This window comes from Austrofundulus limnaeus, unplaced genomic scaffold (assembly GCF_001266775.1).
Source record: "Austrofundulus limnaeus strain Quisiro unplaced genomic scaffold, Austrofundulus_limnaeus-1.0 Scaffold75, whole genome shotgun sequence".
NCBI classification, from domain to species: domain Eukaryota; kingdom Metazoa; phylum Chordata; class Actinopteri; order Cyprinodontiformes; family Rivulidae; genus Austrofundulus; species Austrofundulus limnaeus.
Window position 1 is genome coordinate 1,041,447 of NW_013952477.1, and position 13,876 is coordinate 1,055,322.

The following is a 13,876-nucleotide window of genomic DNA, read 5'->3' on the forward strand; positions in this document are numbered from 1 at the left end:
GTGTGTGTGTGTGTGTGTGTGTGTGTGTGTGATTGTGATTGTGTTGCCTACACACAGGCGCACACACCTGTGTTTGTGCCCATGTATCTGTGAGATCTGGGAGTGTTTTCTTAGCGGTGTAATGTGTCTTTTCGTTTGTGCGCCTTGCCTTTGTGGCCCCACATTCATCAGAGAGTTTGATGTTGGGAAATCGATGTTTATCCAGACCAACCTCCTCAGCGAGCCCTGCTCATTTTAACTAGGTTTTAATTAAACAAGACAAGCACATAGAACACTTCAAGGAACCTATTTATCATCTGGTCCTCCAAGCTATGTAGTCCAGCATCCACATATTAAGACACCCTCTCTTCTCCCTCCCCCTCCGACGCCCGTCCCCTCGCTGCTGCCTACTCATTCACAGTGCCTCAGGAAGCCCACCTTAACTTATTGAACACATACAGTACTGCTGCTTAATAATGAATCCCATGTTAGTGTCCAAATGCATGTCTGAAAGAATAGTTGTGCATGCGATCTCATCCATGGATCATCCCAGCAGGGATTTCTCCTGATTTCTTATCAAACATTTAAACCAAAGAGGATTTGTGGGAAGCACAGCCTCATCTCTAGTTCCTTGCTTTACTCCTTCAGGAGTAAAGTTTGCTGTCTTAGAGGCGATCCACCTTGCATAAACCTTCTGCAAATATTGTATTGCACAAAGTCACCTCCTCTGTTTTTACTGGTAAATCTGGGTAAAGGTACTGTAAATTGTGTCTGTTCATAAGAAACAGCCCACCATTCCCTCAGGCCGCTCGGGAGCCACGTGTCTCCAGAAGGGTTGAGGAGACATGAGGACAGAACGAGTGCCGCTGTCTCTCAGTGCTCACTGCTTTAATGTATTTTACCGTTGCTTCTGGCTTGTGAAGAATGTCTCCTGGCCTCTGTGCCAGATACCAGGAGGCGTTATCAGCCCTGCCTTGCTCTTTTTGTGGTAATGAGCCCCCAGACACAGTATTATCTGTTTACGATAAGGATATTAATAACACTGTGCTTTAGTTATGCTCCGGTTTCTCTACAGGGTGATTTTGTCAAGAGTTCTTTTCAAGCAGGATAATACTTTGGCAGCATCATGCTAGTTACTTTGAAAGTGCAATAAGTTACGTTCACTACTCCTTTGTTTTGCTTCTAAAAAGTTACCTTACTCATTACCTTCCAATAAACTTATTGTTTAGGTACCTATGTCCAGCGCTGACTTTACTTTTGTTTGACTTCTAATTAAGTTTTCTGAATTGTGAGCAACCAACCAAACTGCGTAGCAGCAAACATTAGAGGCCTGATGAGGCACAGGCAGCAACAAGCTTCTTAAATCTTGTTCATTTAATGTTCCCCCACAACTGTAAAGCTTCACATTTCYGCCGCACTGCTGTTTTTGATGCTTCAATAAATTAGATGTTGTATCATTTTGTGGCTAAAAACATTTTTGCTGCCTGTGCAAAGTTTACAAGTGACAGTAATAATCTTTGTTACTTTGACGGAGACAACTTTTGAATAATGACAATACCGCAGCAATTGAAAGGAAATCTCATTGTGTACATTCTGAGTTAGATAAAAGTAAATAAATAAACAGCAACCCCCCCCAACATGTGATTACTTGCAGTAATAACATCATATTGTATATTTAATGAATAGTTTTTGAGGCTTAAATTAAAAGCACTATTATAAGAAGCGTTAATGTTGCTAAAACACAAATTGCAGCTAAAAGCTTAGCAGAGGAGTGGGACATGAAAGGAAGGAGACACACTGTCTAGAGTTAGTGAGATGGTGCTGAGGAGTTCATTAGTTTTTCTTATTTAGGTCATTGTTTTCATGAACAATAGCTCCACCATATGCCGGCAGGTCCAAGTGGGAGTTGTGAACTTAAGGGTTATAGGTGAGGTGTTCGCAGAGCACAGCTGTCATGGTCACCTGAGAGGTCAAACCCTTGCTTCCACGTTATTCTAATAAAATGTCCCCTTTTCTGTCCCATTTTCTGCTCCCCTTCCAGTGTTTGTATGGCTGCTACGTCCACTCCTCCATTATCCCCACCTTCCACCGCAGGTGCTACTGGCTGCTCCAGGTAAGAATTTGTTTTATCCTTCAATCCAGCTCACCCTGCTTTAGTGTACGTGCCGACTCCCCTTCKCTGTCCGCAAAAACATAAACGAGTCGCATGATATCAGTCTCTATTAGGTTGAAGCGTTTACCTTTGACAGACGGCAGCCGGTTGACAGCCTATCCTTGCCCCTCTCTCTCTCTCTCTCTCTCTCTCTCTCTCTCTCTCTCTCTCTCTCTCTCTCTCTCTCTCTCTCTCTCTCTCTCTCTCTCTCTCTCTCTCTCTCTCTCTCTCTCTCTCTTCTATCCCTTTTTCTCTCTCCAGTCTCCATTTCCCTTATCTTTCCCAGTCATTCACTTTTCTGATGGCATTGCCCATACAAGCCGTCCAGCAGGACAGTATCTCAGTCTGCTAAAAGCTTCGCCATCTCCCCTGCTTAACAGCTGCAGTGATGGGCAGTAAAAGTGTGATGGAGGAGCTTCCCTGTACAGTACAGTGTGCTCACCGATGGTCGTCAAGTCGGCAGACTGAGAATCGTTGTAAATAGTGGTCCTTTGATCACGTACCCAACACATTTCATTATTCCCTTTCTTGCATGGCAGCCATTGCTGTTAGAGGATTCCTGATACAGTCATTGTCTCGCACAGTTTTAAGGGGATGGAAAGTATTGTTTTTTTTCTAGATTCATTAGCAACAGATATGTGAACAAAATATATAATAAAGGCTCAAATGTGGGTGATATGTATTTTTCAGGCACATACTTCAAATCTGTACCAAAATCTAGTAACAGTTACCTTCAGTTGTTATAAAACTGCTGTATATATCAAAAATAAATTTGAATTTTCATCATAGCCTATGCAAATGCCTTAAAATTGGCCTCTGTCTCTTTTAAAAACAGACTCCAGACTGATGCTGCCTATTGGTGCTGACTTTTCAGAACAGCCACCATCTTGGAAGGGTCCTTCTTGCAACCCCCCAGCATATTTATTTGTACTGAGGAAGCTGTTTGCCCAACTAAAAAACTCAAAACTCCACAAATCTTTACATTTTTTACATGGTTTGGTTTGTTACAAGCAGCAGATGTAGTTATAATACAGGAAGCTATCACACATTCTGAGCTTTCATGCAGATTTTTTTTCAGTGAAGCATTGCACAATATTTTGAAATTTTTCATTTGGTCAAACAAATATTAGACTTACAGGAAATCATAAAAAACTCAAATGCCAATATTGTAATTTTCTAGACCTTTAGTCAATGATTTAATTAAAGAAAATATTATTTTGATGTGGAAAATATAGCATTAGCTTGGGAATGCTTCAGAAAAAATAAAAGCCCAGCATTTTTCTTTAAAGGAAAACTAAGATCATCTTGTGCTGAGACACAGTTGTAGCCATTTTGAGCCAACCTTATAAATAACAATATGTGTGATCTTGTGCCTGATCATATTCCTGGAGCATATGTTTAGGATGACTCAGCTAATATTACTCCAAAATTAGCTCAGTTACTTTAAAAACTGACTATGTGCCCTATGTTGGCTGCAACCCCTGAATTGAAACACAACCTTGCACCATTTAAAGCAAAAAACACATATTTAATTAACATCCAATAGCGGTATTTAGAGTTCAAACACAAATTATTAAAGTTTTGAAAAAGTAAGATTTTCTTTTCCCTTTTATAATATATACATTTTAAAATATTTTTGTTTTTTTAGTACAAAATGAAATTGATTAAATATTTATTTTCTAAATTGTACTTTTAATTTCCCATCTTCACAACATATATTACACTTTGATGTTTTCTTTTTACTTAAGTTGTCTCATTATCTTTGGTGCACCGAACAGATCTAAAATGTTCTACTGGTTAAATAGCAAATATGTAATGTCTTTAGGCAACACAACACACAATATCACAAAAAGCCCCCCCAAAAGAGCATAAAATTGCTTTTTAAGAATGCCTAAATACCAATTACAATCATCTGAGAGTTCCCAGAGCACACAAAAGTTTCTGAACAACATCTCTTTATTTCTCTCTTGTGCTCCATGTTGCCTCTGCTCATCTCTTCTTATCTGGCAGCAAAGATAATTAGGCAGTTTTCATTTCCTTATATTTCCAAATGATTATAGCCACAAGATGTTTCTTTTTTTAGTGATTTTGTTTCAATTATTTTGGGGGACTTCTATAGTGTTAGAAAGAGGTCTTTATTAAGAAAACGTTTCATTTTTTCTTCCATAATGTTTCATTTAGAATTATACAAGTAAAATTAGCCGAGATTCCCTGTGAACAAATTCCATTATTCTGTTTTTGCTCCACAAATTTAAATTAGATATAATGTATCAAATTACATTTTATATATATATACATTTTCAATGTTGCAGAAAACATTTATCTTCATTATTGACTGTGAATGCAGAAGTAAGGAGTATTTCTGGAATTACTTGATCTAACAAACATTTTTGCACTGTTGTTTTACTAGAGGGTTGAAAACATGAACCTGCCCTTTAGTCAGTTTTAAAGAAGCATGACTATTAAATTGAACAGAACCAGTCTCACCAAGAGTCAAGTCAGATTTGTGCGTTACACGGAGATGTGGAGACATTTAAAACATAGATACACCCTTTGCAACAAGTGCTAGGGTCACACTGGGTCGCTCCTTTTTTTTCTTTCACAACCTTCATTTTCAGCTTCTCGATATTTCTGCACAAACACTCATCAAACTTTGAGGAATGCTCTGACTCAACTTTTCTACCCTGTTGCTGAGAACAACTACTTAGTGAATCTTTGGCCTTCGCTTCTCACACGGCTCAGCAGATCTTCTTATGCTTCTCCTGAGGCTCTAAGCTGCACAAACACGTCCATTCGTTCAAAGACAACGGTACCCCTCTGCTGCCAAAAAAACATGAAACCCTCACAAACATGTATTTCCAAATTTGCATCTCTTTTCAGGCAGTGTATGTCAGACCATCAGGATGAGGATGAGAAACTACAGTACTTTGACACTAGGGGGAAAGAATTACACCTCTGTTCGTATTCCTGCAGCTGCCTAAAGACCTTCAGCACCGCTGTCTTCTTCAGCCATTTTCAGCCAGCTCGGCTGCAGTCTTTTTTATTCCCCCACCAGCTCTTCTTTTCCACATTCCTCCAATCTCTGAACCCTCTGTTCCCGACTCCCTGTGTACCATTTGCTGTGTCCATATGAGATTTGCAAGCAGTAGTCTGTCAACATCAGAGCGGCAAGGAGACTGGAGCTCCCGGAGCGGCAACAGGGAAAGGTCACCAGTGAGTGAAAAATGTAAATATTCAGCCATCCAGCAGCCACAGTCACGGAGAGACCAGGATGAAAATAACTCCTATTACACAGCACCAACAGGGAGGGAACACAGGGGACACAGTGGGTCGAGACGGGCAGTGAATGATAGAGGGAGAGGGACACAACTTTTGCAAAAAAAGTTACAATACAGGGAGAGTTTGAGAGGAAAGTAGATTTAAAGATTGAAGCAGGAGGGAAAAATGTAATAGTGTGGCTGTACGAAAGTGGTTTTGGACATACGTGTGGCAGAGCCGGGGAGTCTGAACAGAGACAGAGAGAGAGTGAGACTGGTTAAAGGTGTTTTAAAGAAGAAGGTGGAGGGTGGTTAACCAAGGGTGTGTGCACGCCTCTTTATCCACTCCTTATCCACTCTTTATTGAGTCAAAGCCCAGGTAATGAGACAGGGGACAGGAATAAAGACCTGCGGGGGGGGGGGTCTTCTCTTAGCCCATTCATTTGCTTTTGTTCTTCTCACCTCTCACTCTCAATCTGCTCATCCTAGCACCACCACTCCACCTCCTCCTTTTCATAGCGTTAGACCACTTTAGAAACGTCTGGCCCATCCCAGCAAATGGCTGAGACCGAGAGAAAGTGGTGCTGCAGTTATCCACGGGTTGCAAACGATGAATTCCAATTGCTGTTCAGGCGCTGTGTAGGATTCCTCTGAAACAAACAAAAAAGGTTGCATCTTCTTTTAGTTTCTTGGGTAAATTCTCTACACGAGCAGCAAAAACACTCATTGTAAACATCTTAATATCATTTATACACTCTTTACAGCTGCAGTGTGCATAAACAGTATACTCAAATGTCTTTTCAGGTACAAGTTACACACACATCCACACACACCACACTCAATGACACAGAAAATCTTGCCCGTCCTAGTGCCGCTGATTGATTCCAGTGTCCCTTTCTCTTGTTTAGTGCTAATCGAATGTAATTCCCCGCTTGTGCCTCTCCATCAAATCAGATGGTGGAGTTTGTGCTGGCCGGCGGGGCCGTGGAAGTGGGGATAATTATGATATTAATACGGAGGGGGTCTGAGGGAAAACTTTATTTGTCCCGCCGCCCGCCACGAACACAGAGAGGGGTCAATAGCCTCTCCCCGCTTTTCCTGCTTTAAAGCAGAGGAGAGTGGAATGAGATAATGAAGTGACTGGTAAGGCAGGAGGGAATGCTGACGACCTTGTTTCTTCAGAGCTATCACTTTCTCCCTCTTACCTCTTGCAGCTTAGGCCACAGCACTCTAGTCTCTGTTTCACATGAATTCATTATTAATATCATCATTCACTGCTGTTACCTTTTTCCTATTACATTAGTCCTTCGGAAAATAATGACTCTGGAACTACTTGAATTAGTGTTATGTTGGAAAATGAGTTGTCACTGTTGTCCCTGTGATCACTCCAGGAGGATTAGACAGTATTTCAGTGATTTGAATTTATAGACTCATTCAAAGGTTACCTAATTGGACAGGCAGAATGATACCCTTGCTGTTAAAGAGAACCCTTGGTGCTGCTGTGTGGTGCTGTCCGCGGTGCTGAAACATTCTTTTTTTTCCTTACTTTTCGGTTGTATTGATTTATCAAAAACTACCTCAAGCCCATGCAGCCAACAGGTTGTGAACAGGGACGAACACGCATTGTGCTTCACGCCCCAACACTAGTAAAGACCGAGCTTCCTCTCAGTCTGGCTAATTGAATGAGAAATGTTGAGAAGCTCCTTTTGCTGTATGGATCCATAGGTCTGCGAGCAGGATACTGCCGTGCCACAGCGGCCATGCCTGCAGGCTAAAGGCAGACAGATAGATGCTTTATATCTATCAGAGCCCTTCTTTCTTTAGGATCAGATCCGTTGGCTCTGCGATGAGCGGTGGAAGACAGGTGCCTGACTCAGAGTGGCTCAGGTRATGTGTGATGACGGAGCAGAGCTGTCAGGGTCCACATGCACATCAGATGTGTCCAGTCTATGCAAGGCTACATAATGAATATTTCACTGAGATGAATCATGGATGAGCCCGGGCTCTGTTCTGTTGATTTCACTGAGAGAGGAGGGAGTCAGTAAAACCTGGTGAGGTTTTGACTGGCTGTCTGCAACCTCAGGGCAAACGGAGGCTGCAGAAATCTAATTGCCTTCAGCCATGCAGGCTGTTGTTTGTATCAAATGGAAATGCATCTCCACAGAGGATGAGTTCAGACTTCTGCTGTATGACTTTGACTTTACTAGCTGACGTTAATGTTAAATTCAGAGCAGCAACACTGGACTGGCAGGAGAACAGGTGGCGGCACATGCTTTGGGAGTGTGTGTCTGCGTGCTTGTCAGTGTTTACACATTCTTGTCTTTGCACATGTGTGTGTCAGACTTTGCCGCCATGTTGCTACACTATGGTTGGAGACCACGCTTCTCTCAGCAGCACGCTGCTGCTGGCAAGCCCCTGCTCTCCCCGCCATGAGGRGAACAGCTGTTTCAGGAGCGTGTTGGGGTGTGAGCCATGTCCCCGTGGCTACCCCTCTCCTTCTCCTGCTCCTTATGTGCGATCACACTGACGTTAACCCTCTCCATCCGCTGTCTCCGTGCACGTCTTGCTCGCAACTTTTATTTGAAATCTTCTGGGTGCCTTTAAAGRTAGAAAGTTAGTTTTAGGTTGAGCTCCATCTAAAACGGCGTGACTGAGGCCCCTGTCCTCTAAACAAGCAGAAGGTCACTCTGCTGCTTAATTACCGGCCCCTGCTGGAGCACCCTCTCTGGAAAYAAAGAAACGGGGAGAAGTTGAGCAAAACCCCAGAGGCAAACGGAGCCTTCTTTCCTTGTGGCAGACTGGTCTGTTCCTCAGTGCCTGCGACCTTTTCCGTAGGCTCGTTGCCTAGCCCACCAGCACTGCCAATTATCACAAATCCCCCGCCGCATTTGTCTTGCCATTTTCCCTCTGCAGCCAAGGAGGTGTGTCTGGCCATAGACTCCTGCTGCCTCCTAACCGGCCTCAGTCCAGATGGAAAAACAGAGTCCCACAACAGGTATGTGGTGCTTAAATAATTCAGTTCTTCTGAAAGGTTAGGGCTCTGCCAATAAGGGGAATTGACATTCATCTTGCTCTGCCGTTGTGCACCCCGCTTTCCGAAGAAGTAGCCATCGACATGTTTACATTTTGTGACTTCAATAACGCTATTGACACCAATATTTTACATGATATTCTGCTCCCTGTTTACTGGCAAGCTCAGATGAGCACAGAGAAGAGGCTTACGTTCAAGAGCAGAAATCACATCAGTCCGAGATTGTATTAGCTGTAAAAGCGCAACGATCTCACTCTGTGTTGAACTTCACAAGCAGTCTCCCTCCCTGCAAATATTGTGAAGTCATCCAGGCCTTATTTATGTTTACTTCCTGTCTGTGAGGGTTATAAACCAGAGGAAATCAATGGATCCACAGTAAGCAGAGTCTATCCTCTGCCAATCCCTGCTCATGTCATGGGTCTGCCCATGTCGCTTTGCAGGCTCAGGCGTGATGGCTGAAATGTGCACGCATCTCCCAGCTTCCCAGAGAACACTGGTCACAGCTAATGACCAGAACTGTCTGATTTGTCCTGCCCTGATTACTCCTCTGAGCCCCAATTAGCTGCAGATGATGGTTGACATACCGACACGATTGCTTGGATGTGAGGGAAGGACGAGACGTAGAAAGAAAGGACAGAAGTAAAAACAAACAGRTGGGGAAGTGTAGGGTAAAGATAAAGAGGGGCAGAAAGGAATTAACGTGATGAGCACTCGGATGATACAAGGCCAGAGTCATTGGAGTCACTCTGCATTCAGTTAGTTATCGATCTCAATTCCCCTTTTAACCAGCTACCACTCATTGACACACAAACCAGCAGCTCTGATTGAAATTTCTATAATTGGCAATTTTCGTTGTGAAAATCTGTCTCTCTGTGGGTGTTTACTGCATTTAGTCCCAGACAGGATGATAGCTCTGTGGATTAGATATAGGTCTGTTTGTAGACAGATATAGGATCAAAATAAAGTATTCAGTCAATATGTCCAATCAATTTAGCAGCTGAAGTGAAACGGGAAGTCCAGAAGGTTTCAGCAGTAATTTTAAGAACAAAAAGCTGCCTGGGCGTTTCTCTATTTTACAATATTTGCTATAAAAATTGTATTTGTGCAATTTTCTCTTTCTTCATCCTTTTACTTCCTGACTTGCTCTAACTCCACTCCTACCTACAGTTCTTTCTGTCTGTGTCTCCTCAACAATGCTGGGCTACCTCCCTCTGCAAGTTTCAAGAAGAGAGAGAGAAAAAAAAACATCATTCTTTTTCAATCTGCTCTCATTCTCTCTCAGTAGGGGGCAGTGAAAAAGTAACTGCAAGCACACATGCAGGCTTCAGAGTCAAACCAGACTTGTGTTAGTCAGTTTTTGATGTGAGTACATGTCATACTGAAAGCAAACACACGCACACCCTTCACTAGAATGATTCTGCTCCGATCTCTGTCTGTCTGCTCCCCCATCTCAAAACACTCCCACGCAAACCGGGGAGGAGAAGGGAAGGAGGGGTGGGTGGGGAAGAGGAGGATGGAACAGGAAGGCAAAGTGTGGGGGGTGGATGAGAGTGGAATGGCGTGTTGGGGAGAAAACGAGAGGTGGCGGGGTGCTCTGAGAATGGCGATTAGAATTAGAAGATTAGAGGTAGAAGATGATATCATTTGGTTGAGATGAGCGGGAGCAAACGAGCAGCGCAAATCACCCAACGTTAACGAGCTGCCTCATAAATAACTGCAGCCGAGCGGCTGCTTCAAGCTGGATCTGGGTTGGTCTGAGAACTGCAAAGGAGGCATAATGCTTGCCTTAACATTATTTAGAACTCTCCCCACCCTTCCCCGATTTATATAGTTTTTCCCCATTGCCCCGGAGCTGAATATTGGCCTTCTATAGCAGYATCAGGGTGCATTTTCCTATAAAATGTGGGAGGTTTTAGACAGCCCAAGTGCCCCATGTGTGGCATCCTAACCCTCATTCAGCCTAGAGATGATAAATCCCTGTCCTGATACACCCCAACTGGGCACAACAACAACAAAACCTGTCTTTGCGTCTCCAGGGGTTTCCATCTCCAAGAATTTCTATCACTGTTTACAATGTTTTCTCCCTAATACAAAGACTGTAGAAAAGCAGGCAAAGGGAGTCATTAAAATATATTAAAGCATTGATTTTCACTAAAATCTGATTAGATTTTTTTTCTTGCTCTGCTACAGTACAGAACTGATCTAACAGAAGCTTCAGCAATTCAGTTAAAAACTAAAAATGCAAAAAAAAAAACCTGAATGTTTTGCACAGTTGAGTTGACAGCCAAGAAAAAAAAAACAGTGTGAGACAAACAGAGTAGAATTCACAGGTGGAAGGCAGAAAGTTTCTCTCTTTATGTGTTCATATGGTGTGAGTGTAGTGGCAGAAATATACGTTTGTATTTTAGCCAGGAGCTCAGCAGCAGGAGAATGACTTTTACTGGCTGCATTCTAAATATTACATGACTTCCTGATGGCAGTGTGCTGTCTGAGGCTCAGGCTGGCCTGTATTAACCTGCCCAGATAAATCAACCTTTTACCTAACTCTGTCCTTCCATTCAAAGCACCAGCTTCTCCATTCTTACTTCATTTTCCCCACTATTCTCTGTTTTAATGTATCCCTCCAGCTTTACCTGCTTCCCGTGCCCCATTTTGCTGCTGCGCCTCATTCTGTGTTGCAGCCCACTTTGTGTGTGAACACTTTCTCTGTGTGGCATTACGCTGTGGTTCTCTGCCAAGCCTCCTATAACGTCATATGCAGCCTGGCAGGTGACAAATAGTTTTTTAATTGCTTGCACCAGGAAAATCATTAGTCTCTTCCCCTTCCTTGGTGGGACCAGGCAGGACGTGCGCGCAATAATAATAGCTTCAGTTCTGTTTCCCATCTGCTATTTTTAGAACAGGTATTTTAAGGGCTATATCTGCCTGTGTGTTTGTATGTATACATGTGTGTGTTTGCTGTGAGCTAGGTTTCCAACTGTGTGTATGTGGACGTACACAGGCACAGTGAGGGTGGGCTAAAGGGGTTCTAAAGGTGTTTTTCCTCGGTTGCGAGAAAGGAGAGTGTATTTGTCAACTCTGCTCCTGCCTCGCGAGAGTTTTTCTCATTGCTGTTGCAATTCCCAGGCTCCTGGGAGTATGCTGTTTGTCACTGTGTATGTGTGTTTTTGTTTTTTTGTCCATGCGAGTGTGTGTACCTCTGCGTCTGGCAGGATTCAGACCAGGCCATTGTGTTGTAGTGCATTACTGTAGCAATCCAGTGACACAGTGGCCGGGCAGATGAAGCCGTCCAGTTTATGGAGCAACCTGCAAACTCCAGCTGCTTTTGGTTGGGATTGTGCTTAGTGGTGAGATATAGTATTGATTTTCTCTCCTTGGTGCCCTTGCCATCCCTGTGTAGATATGCACCAGTGCTCAGCATCCATTCACTCTGAAAGGGGAGAGGGAGGCTAGAGCATCGAATGATGTTTCTGTGACGATACTGACCCCATTCGTTCATATGGAAAAGGCGTGGATCGCGAGGTGGCTAGACAGCAAAGGGAAATTGAGTTTGTGGGACTCAAATTGCAAGATGAACCCTGAATTTGATTTTTGTGTTATACAAGCATTTGTTATCATATATCCCAGTGTCTGGGGGTGTTTGTGTGTGCCTGTGTTGTGTACGTTTACTAGATCTGTGGGTGTGTGTGGTGTCTGAAGGGGCTTATGTGTTTGTGAGTGCTCGTGTGTGTGTGTTAGCAAGCAATTTAGTTCTGATTCAGTTTGTTTTTTCATGTTCAGCTCCGTTTCAAGACAGATACATTGCCTTATCACTAAGTAACATTTTAAACATTTGTCTTGATCTTCTCAAAGCTACACAAAATGTTTCATAGAAAACACTTGATTTTCTTTTCAAAAGTATTGTATAAAAATTAGTGTGTGAACTTACTGTGAATTCTAAATTGTTACTCAAGCAGTGCAAACAATTGAACTTTCTCAACCTCTTTGTGTTAATGTGAGATACTTCAAACAAGTAAACTTTGTTCTTGTTTGTCACACGGTCACATGTTCAACTTCATCCGTCTCTCCATTATCTGTCACTTGCTCCGGAGTCATGTCGCAGGGCAGCAGCTTGAGCCGAACGGCCCAGAATTCTCTTTCCACAGCCATCTCTTCCAGCTTTTCTGGGCTAATTCTAGGACGTTCTCTGGTCAGCCAAGAGACATGGTCTCTCCAGTGTGTCCTGGGTCTTTCCTCTAGATTTCCTTACAATTGGACGTGTCCAAAATATCTCCATAGGCATGTGACTAGTGGTCATCATTACTGCTTTAACTGGCTTCTCTTAATGTGGAGGAGCAGAKGCTGTACACCAAGCCTTTCCCAGTTAACTGAACTTTCACCCTATCTCTAAGAAGATGCACAGCTACCCTGGGGAAAAACTCATTTTGTCCGCCTGTATTTGTGATCTTCTTTCGGTCACTACTCAGAGTTCATAACCCTAGGTGAGAGTAAGAACGTAGATTGACTGGTAAACAGAGAGCTTTGCCTTGAACCCTCTTTATTTTTCCACGAACTGGCACGGAGCATGCAGAACTGCTGAAGCCACACTGATCTATCTGTTGATCTCTAGCCACATATTTCATTCAACTTTAAGCAAAAGAGACACACAAACTCCTTCACTTAARGCAGCACTTCATTCCCAACCCAGAGAGGGCAGTCCACACTGTTCCRACTTAGGGCCATTACCTCAGATTTAGAGATGCTAATCCTCACCTCAGCTGCTTCACATTTGACTGTAGACCACTCCAATGAGGGCTGGAAAACATGGCACAATGGCACCAACAGGGCCACATCATTCATAAAGGGCAGAGACAAAATATTGGGTTCACTGGGCCAGCCTACTTTCACTGTGAGCTGCTATGAGAATTTATGTCCATCAAAGCTATGAACAGAATCAATGACAGAGTCCAACTCTCAACCTGAAAGAGTCTGAATGTCCTGTAGCAATGGACCCCCAATCTCATGTTCATGGAGCACCCCCAACATTGTAGCCTGGGCAACATGATTGAATGCCTTCTCCAAGTCCATAAAACATGTATAGACTGGTTGAGCAAACTCCCATGACCCCTCAAGGACTCTAGCAAAGATAATGGTGTAATCCAGTGTTTCATAGCTTGGACAGTTGAAGGTACTACTCATATGTTCTTCAAACAGGTGTTCCTTACAGACCTTCAATACATATTTGGGTCCATTGGGTCTGTCCAGCATCTTCCCCATCATCTAAACCAACTCACCACCAGGTGGTAACCAATTGACAGCTCAGCTTCTCTCTTCACCCCAGTGTTCAAAACATATGGTTGCTGATCAGATGGTATGACTACAAAGTCTATCATTGATCTTCCACCTAGAGTTTCAGTTTCAATACTTTATTCATTTCATTAAAACAAAACAAATAATTTTATATACAATATACAATAA

The 13,876-nt window shown here is 43.0% G+C and overlaps 1 protein-coding gene across 9 annotated transcripts in view; it reads left to right on the forward strand.

Annotated features, from left to right (window-relative positions):
- The window catches only part of camta1a (calmodulin binding transcription activator 1a), a 402,428-nt gene that overhangs the window by 311,885 nt on the left and 76,667 nt on the right, over window positions 1–13,876 (forward strand). For all 9 annotated transcript variants that reach the window (XM_014010926.1, XM_014010925.1, XM_014010929.1 and 6 more), the window contains one exon: window positions 2,021–2,092. In XM_014010926.1, the coding sequence (XP_013866380.1) occupies window positions 2,021–2,092 (72 nt within the window). The remainder of the gene's footprint in view (window positions 1–2,020; window positions 2,093–13,876) is intronic.